The 19,659-nt window shown below is 42.8% G+C and overlaps 1 protein-coding gene across 1 annotated transcript in view; it reads right to left on the reverse strand.

The window, feature by feature from the left end:
* The window catches only part of EIF1AD (eukaryotic translation initiation factor 1A domain containing), a 31,963-nt gene extending 12,333 nt beyond the window's left edge, over positions 1-19,630 (reverse strand). Inside the window, exons 1-4 of the mRNA XM_040328838.1 lie at positions 19,487-19,630; positions 15,738-15,922; positions 6,682-6,790; positions 4,804-4,912 (exon numbers count right to left, since the gene is read on the reverse strand). Of these exons, the coding sequence (XP_040184772.1) occupies positions 4,804-4,912; positions 6,682-6,790; positions 15,738-15,824 (305 nt within the window). The 5' untranslated portion in view covers positions 15,825-15,922; positions 19,487-19,630. The remainder of the gene's footprint in view (positions 1-4,803; positions 4,913-6,681; positions 6,791-15,737; positions 15,923-19,486) is intronic.
* Between the last annotated feature and the right edge of the window lie 29 nt (positions 19,631-19,659).

Raw genomic sequence — 19,659 nt, forward strand, 5'->3', positions numbered from 1 at the left:
TGACCTGCTCTGTCCTGTAATTAGAAGTCTCATAGAGAACAGCTGAGATAGACCCCCTGCGCGCGCCGCTGTTAGGCGTGTACCACGAGGCTACGCGCGCACATGTCGTCACACGCATCTCACGGATCACGCCGCGCACATTCGTGCGCACCGAAGCAGCGTACAAAAAAGTTCATTTGCGCGCGTGCGTGCGCCTAAGACACAACAATGTCGCGCGCGCATGACGCTACGCGCTCATGCATGAGGATGGAACACCGCAGCTCCATGTGAGGACCAGGTAAGCCAAGTGAAGCCAAACATTTTGGACAACTTTTTCTGCTTTTAACCTGCACAGGAGGGGCTAACTACCTGACTAGAGATACCCCTCCTCCCCACAACACACAGGACCATATAGGAGAAGCACAGACAGATAGCTTTAGGCAAACATAATGGCTCAAATAAAGGAAGGTTACTCCTAGGACCAAGTCCTGAAGCACCTTCACTTACCTGATCCAACGCTGCAGGACTCTGCATAAACAGACAGTCCAATCTTCACCCATCACGGAGAGCAGCGTCTATAGACCTTCAGGGACCGGGGTCCATGGACAGGAACACCACACCCCTGGACCCATATCGCACCCTGTCAGTAGACTTTTGGTATTAGGAAATTGACCAAAGTACTGAATAACCAGGATCCAGCTCTCAAAGAGAAGCATTACAGGCCAAACCCCGTTCTTCTTAACCGGGGCCCGGGTACCGTCCACTTTGGCTCAGAAGCACTTTGGACGGATCCGGATTTTATGGAGGCTTTTTACATCCAATATGGATCCCTCCAGTGGAGCTCCTTGGAGCACATGTTCACTCGTGACCAACACCTTAGACACTGGCAAAAAACGGAGGTACTCCCGGTATGGGAGAGGTTATATAGGGGAGGGAACTTCTTGCCTTAAGGGCGTGCCAGTCTCCACACCTGAAGGTACTCTCTATAACCCACATAGTAATTACTATGCTTCTCTGTGTCCCGTGATGTACGATAAAGAAATCTGAGCAGTACTTACCGTGGTAGAGAGCGATCTTCTCCGCCGCTTCCGGGTATGGGTCTTCGGGAGTGGGCATTCCTTCTTGATTGACAGTCTTCCGAGAGGCTTCAGACAGTCGCATCCATCGCGTCACGAGTAGCCGAAAGAAGCCGAACGTCGGTGCGGCTCTATACGACGACGATCGATGCGACCGGCGGAAGCCTCTCGGAAGACTGTCAATCAAAATAGGAACGCCCAGTCCCGCAGCCCATACCCGGAAGCGGCGGAGAAGATGCATCTCTAAAACGCTAAGTACAGCTTCGATTAAAAAAAAAATAGCCGATTCCCCTAGACAAAATGAGCAGGAATCTAAGGGTAAAAAATGTTATGTACGGGTGAACCTCCACTTTAATAAATGTATTTTATTATTCAAACGTACTACACCATTGGAAGCCTCCTTTTCTCTCCTTCCCCATCTTTTTATCCTGTACGTTTGAGCATATCCACACTCGTGGAAGGAACTGCATTTTTCAGCGATTAATGAAAGTTAGCAGCTGTAGCTATATTAGAGCTGAAGAGATCTGAAGAGGCTGGGGCACCACTTTGCTTGATGTCGAACCATCTTATCAATGCGAGTTATGACATCTAATGATGTGAGAGTTCTGAGAGACTAGTTTTTGGATACTAAGCACTTCTCATAGGATTTTGATTCATCAACTCTCTTTGACATCTATTGGAAGAAGCTTTCCAATATCCATTGAAGTTGTGGGACATTAATTTATATTTTAAAAAAAGGGGGGGTTTTTGGGACTTTAAATGAGATGCGTTTTTAAACAAACAATAGTATAAGTAAAATAGTAAACGTTTATAACCAGGCTCATACATACCACCCAAACAGCAAGCCAAATTCAACTGTCTAACTGTATATGTTAAAAGCAGAGATTGGTTGCACGCATTTGCAAGTACATGAGTAAGCTGCAGAGCCCGCGCCAAGGCTCTCTGCGATCTGCAGTCCTAACTAAACTTTTGAAGTCTCCTCATTGGAGGCATGTAAAGACTAATGGGTAGATGGAGGACAGGTGACTAGGGGTGTGTCCCCGCCTCCACCTATGCTTTTTTTGTATTCAATAGGGATGGAGGCGTGTGTTTTTCATACGCCTCATTTAAAGTCCCAACCCCAGTTTTCTTAATTTATATTTTTATACACGTTAGTTAAGTTTGTGCTATTCCTTGCACTTATTCTATTTTTGGACATTTACACACATATTTGGGGGTATTTCAGTGTTTAAGCGATTGCACAATATAGCACAAGATCACTTTACTTCATTCTGATTCTTTTTTATACCCGCTGTATATCTGTTAAAAAACATGAGACATGAAACTTTGGGATTACAATTAGAGGGCTTATGTAGGTAGGTACAACTACTGTGATCTTGTTTTAAATGCTTTTGTCTTTAATAACTTTAAATAAATGTATATGTTCCAATATAAGACAGATGGTTATTTGTATTTTCATATTTACTGAGAAATTCATAAGGTTTTGTTCCATTATTTTTTAAATATAATGTATCCATGGTAACGCAATTAACCACTTCAGCCCCGCACCATTTGGCAGCCTAAAGACCAGAGGACTTTTTATTTTTACAATTTGGCACTGCGCTGCTTTAAGGCTGGATTCACACCTATGCATTTTTGGTGCTTTTTGCATTTTACAGATTTGCGCTACAGAACGTGTTCCATAGGAAGCCATGTTAACCGGACTGTGATGCAAATCTGCAAAAAGCACTAAAACTGCATAGGTGTGAATCCTGCCTAACTGGTAATTCCGCGGTCATGCAATGTTGTACATAAACAAAGATTTGCATCCTTTTTTCCCCCCACAAATATAGCTTTATTTTGATGGTATTTGATTGCCTCTGCAATTTTTATTTTTTGCAATGTAAAACGGAAAAAGACAGAAAATGTTGGAAAAAAAAAAAAGATATTTTCTACTTTTTGTTATAAGAAAAATCTAATAAACTCAATTTTAGTCAGTCATACATTTAGGCCAAAATGTATTCAGTCTTTGGTAAAAAAAAAAAAAAAAAAAAGTCTACAAACTAGAGTACATTTTCTGGAATTTATGCAGCTTTTAGTTTAGGACTATCTCATTTCTTGAGGTGCTAAAATGGCAGGGCAGTACAACCCCCCCCCCCCCAAATGACCCCATTTAGGAAAGTAGACACCCCAAGGAAATTGCTGAGAGGCATGTTGACCCCATTGAATATTAAAAAAATGTTGTCCCAAGTGATTGAATGACACTAAATGATATATTGCTCACAAACGCCATGGTTATATGTGGAATTGTACCTCAAAATACATAATGCTGCTCCTCCCGAGTAGGGAGATACCACACGTGTGGGACTTTTTGGGAGGCTAGCCGCGTACGGGACCCTGTAAACCAAACCATTTCACTCGTCACTTCATATCACAGTTTTGAAGGCCATAAAATGCCAAGATGGCACACAACCCCCCCCCCCCCCCCCCAAATCCCTTTTTTGGAAAGAAGACACCCCAAGCTATTTGCTAAGAGGCATGTTGAGTCCATGGAATATTTTATATTTTGCCACAAGTTGCGGGAAAATACAAACTTTTTTTTTTTTTTTGCACAAAGTTGTCACTAAATGATATATTGCTCAAACACGCCATGGGCATGTGGAATTACACCCCAAAATACATTCTGCCGCTTCTCCAGAGTATGGCGATACCACGTGTGGGACTTTTTGGGAGCCTGGCCGCGTATGGGGCCCTCCAAAAACAATCAATGCCTTCAGGATTTCTAAGGTCCTATCAGTTTCAAAGGCCATAAAATGCCAAGATATTCATGGAGTGAAATCAAAAATGTACTCGTGGACACAGAGAGGTTTCTCCACAACACCAGTCGCCATACGAATTTGGACTGTCGTGTCTGCGTGAAGGGAGGAAAGAACAAAATCATTCTTATTATCCCTCCACTTCACAGCGAGCAAATTATTACACCTTGAGCAGGCTCTCTCCCCCAGCCTAAGACAGTAATCTACAAGCCTCTGGGGTAAGCCCTGGCAATTAGGTCGTACGGTGCCACATGTGCCAATTTGATGATTAAACAAGTGACTAAAAAGTGTCACGCTCGTGTAATAATTGTCCACATACAAATGGTACCCTCTTCCGAATAAGGGCGACACCAAAGTTCCACACTATCTTGCCAGCGCCCATGTAATCTGGGCAGTTCTATGGCTCTATGTGACTATTTCTTACCTCGTAAACCATAAAAAGTCTGTGGCCCTGTCACAGAGCTTATACATCTTGACCCCGTATCTGGCACGCCTGCTGGGAAGGTACGGTTTGAAAAACAAGCGGGCAGAAAATCAGGGACTCATCAACGCAGACAACTTGATGGGGAGTAAACAAGGCTGCAAAACATTCATTGAAGTGGTTTACAAGGGGCCGAATGGCTGGGAGGCAGGGACGTATATATACGTCCATCTGCCTGCTCGTGCCATTCTGTCGTAGTATATCGTCGTGCGGCGGTCAGCAAGTGGTGCTACAAGAATAAGTTGTTTGGATTATGTATAAAGCAGTGCACAGGGCTGGCATTAAGCAAACCTGTTTTGCACTGCAATAGACAAGCTCAGATTCACTTTTAGAAAATTACATATCGCCTTTAAAAAGACCACCTGTTTGGTTCAAAAACAAGGAAAAAATACTGCCAATGTGGACCAAGCATAATAACATGCTTTCAATGCAACCCAATACTTTTACAAAAATAAAGATTAAAAAAAATTACCAGAGGCCTTCTTTCTGCAGTAGTCTCTGATGATCTTTATAGATGATAAAGGATATCTCAGCTTTTACCTTTTCTCCTTCAGCAATTGGATCGACAATAACAAAATCTTCTACAAGAAAAAAAATATATATTTTATTACATGTGCTGGTATACAGAGTACTGATAAATTAAATTTTGCATAAAATGTACGATGGCAATTATCTGAATAAATTCTGCCCTGACATTTAGGCCTCGTGCACACTGGACATTTTTACAGCTGCAGGCATTTTATTTTTGCAGTTTGTAAACACCCCAGCATGTTATCCTAGGTGTCCATGTATACATAAGGCTATTATCAGTGTTTTTTTGTTCTGGGTTTTAGTTCTGGTTCACACTGGTGCAATTGGACATGCAACTTGACATGTCAAATTGGTGGCATTTCCTGGCAATGGCACCGTCCTAATCGATTCGACGCTGCATCGATTTAAAAAAATTGTTTCTGTAATACTTTTTGCGATTTCGGCCCACGATTTACATTGACATCTGTGCAGAAACCTGCACAGATGTCTCTGTAATCGCGTCCGAAAACGGGACTGACAAGCGGCAGTGAAATCGTGCAAGTTCAGCTGAACTCACGCAGCTTCACTCCCACAGCCCAGTGTGAACCTGGGCTTAAGAGCAATTTTTCAGCTGTAAAAATGCTCTAACTCTGATAAAAGCTGAAAAAAAAGTAATTCTGTCATGTATCAGTGTTTTTAAGCCATAACCTATTGAGGGAGTATAGTTTTTTTTTTTTTTTAATGCAAAAAGCTGAAAAAAAAACGCTACAAAACTCATTCTACAGCCAACGCTACTGGCTTTTTTATAATATCCAGTGTGCACGAGGCCTAAAAGGATAAGTTCACATTTGGGAACATGTTACATGTTTCCACTGCTGCAGCAGCTCACCGTTCCCTCCTCTCCCTGTGACAGCAGTATGGGGAGAAGTTCCCCATACTGCTAGCGGTCACTTTTTGAAACCAACGCAGCTGTGCGAGGCTCCGCCATCATGTCAGTATCATTCATTCACACAGGTCTGTGTGTATACGAGCTACAACCCAGACATCGTTTGAGTCCATCAGCTTGTAGTTCTCAATGAACTACCACGGTGCTGTTGAGCGCTCAAGTAGTACAGTGAGTCTTCCTGCCAGTGTGAAACTGCCTGACTGTACGATGTATGGGGAAGACAGCTCACACCGACAGTCTGCAGGAGACATGTATGACATCAATGATCGGCAGATCACTGGTGCAGGGCTTCCCAGGCTCCTATTTAGAGAATATAATATAGAGATAGAGATTATATAGAGATCGATAGATAGATATTAGGATTTTTGAACACACCGTAAAATCCATTTCTAAGTTCGGACACAGCAGCATATTGACCTTAGGGTATTATCCTCCTTTCTAGGAGATCGACTAGGCAGAAACTTAACATGCTGTTTTTCTGCCTAGTCAATCTCCTACAAAAGGAGGATAATACCCTAAGGTCAATATGCTGCTGTGTCCATCCATGAACGGAAGAGATATATTATATATATATATATATATATATATATATATATATATATATATATATATATATAAAGAAAATTGACCACTCCCTGAACCAGCTGAAATTCAATCCATGTATGCCTGGCTTTAGCCATTTTTGCCCTTAGTTAAAACGAAACTCCTGCAAATGTAACGATTGCCAACAGGTTATTTAATCACATATGTAGTCTCAATAAGCACATATAGTTGTAAAGTTGTTTTACTGTTTATCTGTACTGCCAAATACACTGTACAAGGCACCATGTAGTCATCTACAGACCGAAATCCCTGTAGCATAGTGTTACACATTAGTGTTACACATTTCATTACCTCTCTTGATCCAAATGTTCTTCCTGAATTTTGTGGGCATGCTAGCTAAAAACTTCTCGCCCTCTGCAGTCTCTACCTCATGGAGATTATTTCCACGACTACCTAAAACCTATGAAAAAAAAAAAAAAAACACAAACAGAGTGAAACAGGTCATGCAGGTCGAAAATAGTTACAATGACAAATACACAAAAAAGTGGAGCGATATTTACTGGCTATAACAAAGATATAAATAATAATAAAAAAAAAAAAGAAGCCTTTTTAAATGCTTTTGGTTTAGGAAAATCAAAATAAACTAATGCCATCAGTTATCTCAGTATTTTCTTGTTTCCCCAGTGGCTATCCTGGTACAATGCCCTGTTACCAAATCTCTCTCTACAAATGTTTCCCTTCTCTTTTATAAGCCTTTATGAATATATTTCACTAGTGTAGTCTACTGTGTCACGACTTACTTGTAGATTGCGTATTCACCAATGTTAAGCAAAAGCTCCCTAAAAAAAAAAAATAAAAAAAAAAATCCCAGCTAACTGAGCCTCGATTATTTTCCATTTCAAGCACTGACATATGAGTTGGGTATCAGGAGAAAAAAAAAAAAGCAGAGCGGGAATGTAAATTGAAAAGGTATGAAGCTTAGTCGGCTACAATGTTCACCTTGCTGCAAACCTAAAACGTTTTTGAGTACATCTTTCTCTCAGAGCTGGGAATGAAAGACAACCCATTGTTGTACAGGAAAAAAAATTAGGCCTGGCCACAGAGGGAAAAAAAAGGGGGGGTAACAATACTCTGAATGCACAGAGAAGAGTGCTGAGCCCCCGAAATGCGTTGGCAGTTACAAAATTAAATTTTAAAAAGTCTGTACAAGCTGGTGTGACGCTCCCATACTTTCAAAACCTCTGAATGCACATACGGTAGGGTTAGAGTCAGGTGCATTTACCAGAAAAATTAAGCATTATCCACATGAAGCATTTGAAAAGGAGGTAGAAGGCAAATAGGAAAGGAAATAAACAAGACAATAAACAAGCAAGATTTAAGCGATTGTAAAACCAATACATTTTTCCCTTATTGAACTCACTCGATCCAGCGCTTTGCATCTATAGCAGCCCCTTCCTCTCTCCCTGCTTTCACAGGCTGTGCTGATGTAGTGGCCCCCATTGGCTCCTGCTGCTGTCAAACAAATCATGTGATGAGTGGGGCCGAGCCACACTGTGCGTGTCAATATACGCACACAACCTGGCTCGGGATTGAGCCTGCACAAATGCCCTCACAGAATGCGACTTGCTATGGGGGCACTCAAAGCCTACATTGCCAGCAGGTGACCCCAGAAGAGGAAGAGAAAAAAAATAAATGAAAGTGATGCTAAAGTCTCTTTTTTTTTGCATAGGAAGAACAAACATGTTATACTTACCTGCCCTGTGCAGTGGTTTTGCATACAGCAGCCCCGATCCTCCTCTTCTCAGGTCCCTCTTCAGCTCTCCTGGCCCCTCCTCCTTGACGAGTGCCCCCACAGCAAGCAGCTTGCTATGGGGCACCCGAGCAGAGCCGCAACTCTGTTTGTCCATTTAGACACGGACGCCCCCCCACCCGGCTAGGCACGCCCCTCTTTCCTCATTGGCACACTGACTTTGATTGACAGCAGCGGGAGCCAATGGCACTCCGCTGCTGTCTCAGCCAATGAGGAGGAGAGTCTCAGGCAGCGGAGTCTCAACAGCAACTTCGCTGGATAGAGATGGGCTCGGGTAAGTATTGGGGCTACTACTGCACACAGAAGGTTTTTTATCTTAATGCATAGAATGCATTAAGATAAAAAAGCATTCTTGTTTTACAATCACTTTAATGGAAGATGAGGAGAACATAAGGAAAGAAGCAGGACAAATTGAAAAGGGGAGCCCCGGGCAGGGAGCACAGCAGGATAGATAGATAGATATATATATATATATATATATATATATATATATATAAAAATAATGAACGAGGAATAAAGGTTTCTGAGGATGGAATAAGAATGAATAAACTTTGCAGCAGAGTGGAAAGCTGAGGAAAATTAGGAGAAGTACTGTATATGTAGGAGAGATGTCCTCAAAATGCATAGAGAGAGTTTCCAGTCAAGCCTGTAGTCTTGTATCAGCATATAAAAAAAAACACAGTATGATGCAAGAAATAGATGACAACGGTAACCAAGTCAGTTTCACACGTTGTAAAGCCACTTATAACAATAGATAAAAGATGTACTGTACATTTGTTTGCTACATGAGTGTGCAGTAATGCTTCTGGAAGGTTTTATTTTGGGTAATGTTATAAATTATAAAGCAGTATCATTTCAGAAACATAATATTCATTTGCGAATAGCTATACAGTAAAACCTTGGTTTGTGAGCATAATTTGTTCCAGAAACATGCTTGTAATCCAAAACACTTGTATATCAAAGCATTGTTTTTACAGGGTATAAAAGAGAAGAGGGGCACCTCTAAGTGTAGCAATAAGTTGCTAAATGTTGTACCTTCATTAAATGTAACCATATTGCTACACTCTCTTCTTTTTTTATACTCAGTTGTGACATGACACTTCTCTTATATCAAGGCAAAATTGATTAAAACATTTTGCTTGTCTTGCAAAACGCTCTCAAACCAAGTTACTCTCAAACCAAGGTTTTACTGTATAGTTCATGTGTAGCATTTAAACATGAGCTCAGAACACACAAATAAGCTTCATAGTGCAAATAACTACTGTCTCCAGTTCAGGAAATAACTTTGTTATATACCAGTGGTCCCGAAACTGTGGCCCTTTGCTTTCATCCAGGTCCTTGGGGTATTATTTCTCCAACTGATCCTTATCATGGGATACCATTCCTCCCAATGACACCAATCGATAGAGCACTATTCCGAGCACTATTCCTCCCACTCATACCAAAAATTAAGCACTATTCCGACCACTAAATCCAATGATTGGACATCGTTTATTCTCACTGACACCGGGGCATTCTCTACTCCCACTGGCCACAGTCCAGCCCCCTTAAAGTCTGAAGGACAGTAAACTTGCATTTGGTTTAAAAAATTTGGAGACCCCTGTTATATACCTACAACAGGTCACAATGTAATCCTACTCTAGCAAACAAACCAGGATTCCAGCCTAATCCATATAGAGCTGCATTCACTGGCTGTCTGGCAGACCCTTTGAAGCCCTGAACCATACAGGAGGTGCATCTCTAATGTAATGTGATTGGGCAAATGTGTTACTGGAGAGAGGTTTGTAATTTGCATTCAGCTACTGACCTACTATGGACCATGCAGTGTCTTCAGCACTGCACAAGTTACAGAACACCTCACCCTATGTTATAAAAGACCGCTCATCCAGCATGCCATAGATCTCCATCATATGAAGAGAATATCTGTCCTTTCTAGTCTGCAAAGTCTTGTATCCTGCCTTGAAAGTGAAGTTCCACCCCTCCCCCTTCTGTGCCACATTTGGGGTGGAGACCGTTTTTTGACAGGTACCCTGTCCCCACTTCCGTCCGACCTCGCCGCGGCCCCCTCCTCCTCCTTCCCCTGCTGCTGGGCCAGTAAGAGCGCAATGCACGCTTCGCGCATGCGCAGTAGGGACCCGACTGTGAAGCTGCAAGATCTAGTCTTTTGTTGTTTGTTTGCTTCAAAAGAAACCTACTACTTCTCTGCAGAGACCTCTATCCTTTCCAACATGAAAGGAGGAACCTGAACAATAGACTACCTGACAAAGGCCACATTGAATAATCATATTTAAATAATCCACTGCAGTGCAGAATGTATGCTGCGAGAGAGAGAAAGATATATTTCCATGGACACCCAGCTAGTCTTCAGAACACTCCTTGTTGAATCCACAATAGATAAACAAATGCTTTGTTCTTTGTGACATAGATTCAGCAAGGTGTTGGAAACTCCTCAGAGATTTTGGTCCATATTGGCATGATAGCATCATGCAGTTGCTGCAGATTTGTCGGCTGCACATCCACGATGCAAATCTCCCGTTCCACCACATCCCAAGGGTGCTCTATTGGATGAGATCTGGTGACAGTGGAGGCCATTGGAGTACAGTGAACTCATTGTCATGTTCAAGAAACTGGTGGCAAGATGATTTGAGCTTTGTGCCATGGTGCATTATCCTGCTGGAAGTAGCCATCAGAAGATGGGTACACTGTACTCAAAGGGATGGACATGGTCAGCAACAATACTCAGGTAGGTCGTGGCGTTTAAACGATGAACAATTGGTACTAAGGGGTCCAAAGTGTGCCAAGAAAATATCCCCCACACCATTACACCACCAGCCTGAGGAAAAAAGATTTAATCTCCGAATACGGAAAGGTTTCTTCACAGTGAGCTGTGAAAATGTGGAACAGACTCCCTCCCGAGGTGGTTCTGGCCAGCTCAGTAGATTGCTTTAAGAAAGGTCTGGATACTTTCCTAAATGTACAGAATATAACTGGGTACTGACATTTATAGGTAAACTTGATCCGGGGTAAATCCGATTGCCTCTCGGGGGATCAGGAAGGAATTCTTTGCCCTGCTGTAGCAAATTGGATCATGATCTGCTGTTTTTTTTTGCCTTAGTCTGGATCAACTGTGGGGATAGAATTGGGTATATGGGATTGTACGATATATATATTTTTTTTGGTTGAACTTGATGGACTTGTGTCTTTTTTCAACCTGACTAACTATGTAACTATGTAAATGCATGATCACAGCAACCAATACAGCTTGCTTTCCACTGGCATCCTTCTATGGCTTCTGGCTTATCGGACATCCCTCTGGTGTGCCGCCCCGAGCAGACCCAGGGTTCTGACAGTCCATCAGCCGAGCGTTTACACCGCCACAGGCTGTCCCTTAGCCAACTAGGAGAGTATTTTTTCCACCACAGCCGCCAAGTTTGGGAATGGATGCAAGCTGGCATTATACCTTTACATAAGTCTTTAATGCCTTCTAGCATTTATTTATCTATTGTTGATTCAATAAAGAGTGTTCTGAAGACTAGCTGGCAGTCTATGGTTATATATCACAGGATACATTATGCCCTGCAGTGGATTGTTTGAATATTTTGTATTTTGGCACAGTGAAGTCCTGAGCACTGTTGATTTGCCCTTTTATAAAACACCCCACTGCCCTATGGCTTCTTTCACACTGAGGCGCTATAGAGCTAAAAATAGCACCTGCAAAGCAACCTGAAAAAGCCTCTTTCACTCCAGTGTGAAAACCCGAGGGCTTTCACACTGGAACGGTGCGCTGGCAGGACGCTCAAAAAAGTCCTGCTAGCCGCATCTTTGAGGCGCTGTAGGAGTGGTGTATATACCGCTCCTAAAGCGCCCCTGTCCATTGAAATCAATGGGCAGCACAGCTTTGTGGGTGGTTTTAATCCTTTTTTGGCCGCTAGCGGGGGATTAAAAGCTCCCAGCTAGCGGCCAAATAGCACCGCAAAAACAACGATAAAGTGCTGCTAAGAATGGCGGAACTTTACCGCCGACTGCGCAACGCCTCAATGTGAAAGTAGCCTTAGTGCAAACTACATGGATAACACCTTTTTCCTCCAACAAGGTTTTGGTAAGCTACTCTTCACAATGCACAGTGGCCTCATTCATTCCTATGGATTATTTGTACTCATGGAAACCCCCAGCACTCTCTGGTTTTCCCATAGGGATGAATGAATCACTATACCGGAGAGGAAAGCAAGTTTTAGCTTACAGAGGAGGCACTCAGAAGGGAGGATTTGTTATAGGACAACATCACTAAAGGTGAATTTGTTCTTACATCCCCCTCACACCTAAGGGGAAAACAAATCTTTATGCCTAAGCCCAATTATGCAACTTTGACATGCGTTAGTAAACCTGTACATATCACAACTAATTTGTGCATCCAGGTGGATTATACCTTGTTTTTTTTATCTAAAAAGAAAAAAACTGGCGCAAAATAGTTTTTTTTTTTGCACTAACTGTATATTTCTTGATACTACCATAACCTACCACCCAAAATAGGTTTTCCTGCTCCTGACAATCGCAAGGAATCCAAATATGTATATGTTGTTGTTGTTTGTACCCGTATTATAGCCCAGAAACCTAGTGCACATTTTTTTTTATCCTACCTAAAACACACTGACACTAAGGATCCTTTCACACTAGCGGACCGTTCGTCCGCTCATTACAAGTCCGTTAACGGACTTGTAATGAATCCCTATGGTATCGCGTCCGTTAGCGGATGGAGCATCCGCTAGCGTCCGCGTCAGTCTGGATCCGCTTTTCCGAACGGAAGAAACCCTATTTTTCTTCTGTTCGGCGGAACGGATCGGATGCAGACGGACAGACGGTCCGTCTGCAGCCGATCCCCCATAGGGGAGAGCGGAGCAGAGACAGGGCGCTCTCTGCACTGTGTGCGGGGACCTCCCTATCCGCCGACAGCTCAGCGGGAATCCCCGCTGAGCTTTGGCGGACACACGGAGCGGACCCAGAAACGGTCCGCTCCGTGTGAAAGAGCCCTTAATTATGAAAAAAAAAGCCTGTCCAAAAACACTGACCATGACCTTTGACCCAAACATTAACCCAATGTAAGACCTAGATCGAACCTTGATCTAGACATATTTTTATTATTTTTTTTACCACACACACTTTCTCCCCCCTTCCCCCATTTCTCTGCAAGGAGAGACAAAGATATAATGCTTCTCTCTCGTCCATTCAGAGAGACAAAAACACAGGAGTGGGCCCCACAGTGACTGATCACTGTGATAGCCAATCGGAGCGATCAGGTGACCCGGAATCAGACATTCCAGGTCCCGATCTTTATCCTGTCCTGTATCCATCAGTGAGATCCGGTCTCACGCCATGCTCCCAGCACAAAGGGAGATACACAAATATGCAGCCCCACGGGAAAAAACCAGTCTAGTGGGGCCGCATATTTGCATACAATCAGCCTAAAAAGGTTAATATACAAAATAAATTGAATTCGTCTTCTAGTCTTGTTTTCCCATCGGGGAGACTTTCCTTCATTTTCTGTCCCTTAGCCAAAAGGAGAAGTGAGAGAAAATCTCTCCAAAGTGAAGGAATCCTTGGTTGTCACCAGAACAAATGTCCCTATTTGAAGATTTCCCCTCCATACTTTTCTGGGGACCACCCAAAATTTTGGATTCCCCCACCCCCCACTTTCAGCGATAATGGTAAACATGACAATTAGGGAGGGTGAATCTCTCTAACAGGGACACAGACAGCAACAAACACCTGAAAGAAATTCTGATCCCTCTCCACTCTATCCAAAACTAAAAATAATTTTTGCTTCCATTAAACTTTAAAGTTATTGTAAAGCTTATTTGTTTACAGTAAAAAAAACAATCATGTCATACTTACCTTCTCTGTGCAATGGCCCCAATCCTCCTTCTCGAGTCCCCTATCAGCACTCATGGCTCCTTTCCCCCCACCTAATGCCCCCCTTAGGCAGCTGCTTCCTATTGGGGGCACTTGTGAATACATTATGCAACAACAAAGCAGAATCCATGTAATGTGTTATCTTTATAATGCTGCATGATGGCGTTGTAGAGGGGATGCTGTAGCAATATGCTTGCCTCTACACACAGGTGAACTTTAACGGCATCCCAGTGATGGTCTGTAGGGTTCAATATTGAGTTGGCCCACCCTTTGCAGCTATAACAGCTTCAACTCTCCTGGAAAGGCTGTCCACGTGGTTTAGGAGTGTGTCTATGGGAATGTTTACACATTCTTCCAGAAGCGCATTTGTGAGGTCAGGCACTGATGTGGACGAGAAGGCCTGGATCACAGTCTCTGCTTTAATTCATCCCAAAGGTGTTCTATTAGGGTTGAGGTCAGGACTCTGTGCAGGCCAGTCAAGTTCCTCCACCTCAGTCTTTATAGACCTTGCTTTGTACACTGGTCCAAATCAATTGGTGGGAAGGGGATTATGGCGTGGGGTTGTTTTTCAGGGGTTGGGCTTGGTCCCTTAGTTTCAGTGAAGGGAACTCTTAAAAGGGGTTGTAAAGGAAAAACATTTTTTCCCTAAAGAGCTTCCTTTACCTTAGTGCAGTCCTCCTTCACTTACCTCATCCTTCGATTTTGCTTCTAAAATGTCCTTATTTCTTCTGAGAAATCCTCACTTCCTGTTCTTCTGTCTGTAACTACACACAGTAATGCAGGGCTTTCTCCCTGGTGTGGAGCAGGAGTGTCAGGACGCCCACTAACACACAGCTCCTTTCTCTATCTGCAAAGTAGAGAGTGTCCTGACCCTCCTGCTCGCCCCCTCAAGAGGCTTTCTCCACACCAGGAAGAAAGCCTTGCATTACTGTGTGGAGTTACAGACAGAAGAACAGGAAGTAAGGATTTTTTCAGAAGAAATAAGGACATTTAAAAGAAAAATCGAAAGATGGGGTAAGTGAAGGAGGACTGCACTAAGGTAGAGGAAGCTATTTAGGGAAGAATTTTTTTTTACATTTACAACCCCTTTAAGGTGACAGCATACAAAGACATTTTGGACAATTTCATGTTCCCAACTTTGTGGTAACAGTTTGGGAATGGCCCCTTCCTGTTCCAACATGACTGCGCACCAGTGCACAAAGCAAGATCTAGAAAGACATGGATGAGCGAGTTTGAGGTGGAGGAACTTGACTGGCCTGCACAGAGTCCTGACCTCAACCCGATAGAATGCCTTTGGAATGAATTAGAGTGGAGACTGCAAGCCAGGCCTTCTCCCCAACATCAGTACCTGACCTTACAAATTTGCTTCTGGAAGAATGGTCAAACAAACATTCCTATAGACACACTCCTAAACCTTGTGGACACCTTTCCCTGAAAAGTTGAAGCGGTTATAGCTGCAAAGTGTGGACCAACTCAATATTGAACCCTACGGACCAAGACTGGGATGCCATTAAAGTTCATGTGTATATAAAGGCAGGCATCCCAATAGTTTTGACAACAAAGTGTATATTCCAGCCCTATATTTTATGTATGAATTGTTAATAAAACATATACATTGTATGAGATTCTTGTTGGAAAGTTTTGGCAGAACCTGCTGATGGAAGAAGCAAAACATGCAAATTACACTGACCTTTACTATGCGCTGATTCTCTGTAGGTTGGACATAGTCAAGTAGAACCTCTTTCACTACATGTTTCCGTTTAGTTGCTTTCGACATGTTTTAGAAATGGAAGTAGCAGACTGACATATAAAACACGGAGGTTTTGCAGACATGTGAAACAGACAGACAGTCTTTAAAGTTTCAGTGGGTTTAACCTGATCAAAAAAAAGGGGACATGTTACTTATAGTGTTAGAATACACACAGGGCTGCCACCCACCCACCATTTTACTAGCCAATATTGTGAATTGACATGATTTATGCCAGTTGCAGGTCACGGCCAATCATACAAGGCAAGTGTGCTTCATCTGAAAAATTAGGAGGCGAACAGTTGTCTGGCTGTCACACGGACCCTGTTCAGAATTTGGTGTGGAGTTCTTCACTTTTAGGTCAATAAAAGATAATGGGGCACCCTTTACGTCTGGAGGAAAACATAAAAAAAAACTCTACATTTAGAAAGGCTTCTTCACAGTTCGAGCTGTGAAAATGTGGAATAAACTCCCTAAAGAACCAGCTCTGGCCAGCTCAGTGGATTGTTTTTTTAACCACTTAAAGCGGATCTCCCACGCCAAAAACGTTTTTTTAATGGCTCTTTAAAAGTATAATGACCCGAATTAGCGCTACGCACGTGTACTGTCTCCCCCGGCCGATCCGCTGCTATACAGTGGCAAATAACTTATATTCCTCCATCCGGTTCCTGCTCCATTTTAACTGTGGGCATAAGCCCACAGCTCGGCACTTCCTTGTTCCGCTGGATCTGTGTAATGGAGATTGTTCAAAACGCTCGCCCTCCTTGCTTTGTTTACATCCGCGTCACTTCCTGCTACACGAAGTCACGCGATGTTTGCTTTCACAGGGCCAACTTTGATAATTAGGAGGCTCAGAGACAAGCTCCCAGAAGACACAGCGCGGGACAGGAAGCCAGAGAAAACCCGACGGAAACCCGAGGGGATGCAGACCGGAAGACATACTAGTGCAGATGGTACAGTACATTTTTTTTATCTAAAACTATCGGATGTAGCATTGATTTGTAGTTGTACCATTAGTAATATTAACATTAAGTAAAATTGAGGGTGGAGCTCCGCTTTAAGCTCAGCCACATGACTATATACGTCCTCTTTTTGAAGAGGGATATCGTAGTAATGGCAACAACCGAGATATCCATCTCTTTAGGCGGCGGTGCTGTAAGCGATAATGGTGGTCTCCGCGGCAGATTCCCCGCAAGCTCACCGTTATCGGCGGTGGGAGAGAGCCCCCCCTCCGTCACTTACCGGAGCAGTCGATAGCGGCAGAGGCGATCGGATACGGTCCCCACCCGTCTCCATACCATAGCAGGGCATTCCGCCCATACGTCCTAAAGGGACATTTTTTGTTGTCACTTTTTCAAATGACAATTTTTTTTTTTATTAATTGCATTTTAGTGTAAATATGAGATCTGAGGTCTTTTGGACCGCAGATCTCATATTTAAGAGGATCTGTAATGCTTTTTTCTATTACAAGGGATGTTTACATTCCTTGTAATAGGAATAAAAGTGACTAATTTTTTGCTTATTTTTTTAAAACAGTGTAAAAAGAAATAAAATCAAGTGCAATAAATAAGAAAACAAAAACATTTTTTTTTTAAAGCGCCCCGTCCCGACAAGCTTGCGTGCAGGAGCGAAGGCATAAAAAACATGTGAGGTATCGCCGCAATCGTTAGAGCGAGAGCAATAATTCTAGCCCTAGACCTCCTTTGTAACTCAAAAGATGCAACCTGTAGAATTTTTTAAACGTCGCCTATGGAGATTTTTAAGGGTAAAAGTTTGACGCCATTCCACGAGTGGGCGCAATTTTGAAGCGTTAAATGTTAGGTATCAATTTACTCGGGGTAACATTATATTTCACACAATAAACAAAATTGGGTTAACTTTACTGTTGTCTAATTTTTTTATTAAAAAAAGTGAATTATTTTCAAAAAAAGTGTGCTTGTAAGACCACTGTGCAAATACAGTGTGACAAAAAGTATTGCAATGATCACCATTTTATTCTCTCGGGTGTTAGAAAAAAAAAAAAAAACAATATATAATGTTTGGGGGTTCGAAGTAATTTTCTAGCAAAAAAACGTGTTTTTAACGTGTAAACACTGAGTCTGAAAAACAGGATCTGGGCTTAAAGGGGTTGTAAAGGAAAAAAAATGTTTTCCCTAAATAGCTTCCTTTACACCTTAGTGCAGTCCTCCTTCACTTACCTCATCCTTTCGATTTTGCTTTCAAATGTCCTTATTTCTTCAGAGAAATCCTCACTTTCTGTTCTTCGGTCTGTAACTCAACACCATAATGTGAGGCTTTCTCTCTGGTGTGGACAAAGCCTATTGAGGGGGCGAGCAGGAGTGTCAGGACGCCCACTAACACACAGCTCCTCTCTCTATCTGCAAAGTAGAGAGTGTCCCGACTTGCCTGCTCGCCCCCTCAAGAGGCTTTCTCCACACCAGGGAGAAAGTCTTGCATTACTGTGTTGAGTTACAGACAGAAGAACAGGAAGTGAGGATTTCTCAGAAGAAATAAGGACATTTAAAAGCAAAATGGAAGGATGAGGTAAGTGAAGGAGGACTGCACTAAGGTAAAGGAAGCTATTTAGGGGGGGGGGATTTCCTTTACAACCCCTTTAAGTGGTTAAAGGAGCTGGATGGATTCCTAAATGCACAAAATATAACTGGACGTGAATATTTATAGGTAATAAGATTGTTGATCCAGGGAATATCCAATTATCTTCTGGGGGGATCAGGAAGGAACTTTTTTCCCTGCTGGAGCAAATTGGATCATGCTAGGTTTTTTTTTTGTTTTTTTCCTTCCCACCTTTCTGGATCAACTGTGGGTATTGTGTACATGGAGATTTTGTATCAGATTGTTTTTCTCTATTGGTTATACTAGATAGACTTGTGTATTATTTTTTAAGAATCATACTTACCTAGGTGGATGCAGCATCTGTCCCCCGTCACCTCTAACACTGAGAACCAAGTGATCGAACACAGCAGATCGCTTGGTTCTCACAGCTCCGTGAGTAGAGAGCTGTAGACTGTCAGTCACAGATTTCTGCTCACTGGACCGCCAAGCTGTGGAGAGGGTGGCCGCTCAGGCTCTCATCAGCTTGCTGAGACTCTGAGCCGGGTGTCGGTCCAGGAATCTGGCAGATCCTGTGGTTGTAATGACGCGGTGCCTGGGCCAACTTCTGTGATGTCAGCAGAGAGCGGTCTTTAGCCCACGCTCTCCTGAAACCGGGTCACAGGAGTGGAAAATTAACTGCACTCCCGTGATCCATAAGCTTTGGCTGTACTTGTCCTTGAAATTAAGTGTCATTCTATGACACATCAATGGAGTTGTGATGCATTGTAAGTAACAATACATCCCACTGCCACTACACAACGCACATGGGTTTTTAGCACACAGGCTGGTGTGAATGAACCCTTACTTTGACCCTCCACATCAGTATAATGTTCAGTCAGATAAGTACAACAGCCAGGCAACCAGCATTCCCCAAAATAAGTTATGGCTGCCCCTGTACTTCTCATCATCTTTACTGTAAGTTATGTGAGTTATAACGTTTACTGCAATACAACCTTTAATACATGTGTGTGAACGTAATAAGCCATGTTAATAAATTAAAAAGAAATGGAAACTACTATTATTCTATTTCATATACCAGTAAAAGGGATAAACGTGCTCTGAACAGAATACAGTATTACCTTCCACTCTCAGGCTACAGCACCGTCCACCTCTGTCTAAGTCTCTGGAGTCCAAAGATGGCCGCCCGTTGAGAAGACTGGGGGATTGGAGTCTTCCGGTGACTTCACACCCTATTCTAATGACAAGGTAGATGAACATGGCTGCCCACAGAAAGCTGCTCACGTGGGTGCAG

This window comes from Rana temporaria, chromosome 11 (genome assembly GCF_905171775.1).
Source record: "Rana temporaria chromosome 11, aRanTem1.1, whole genome shotgun sequence".
Classification (NCBI taxonomy): domain Eukaryota; kingdom Metazoa; phylum Chordata; class Amphibia; order Anura; family Ranidae; genus Rana; species Rana temporaria.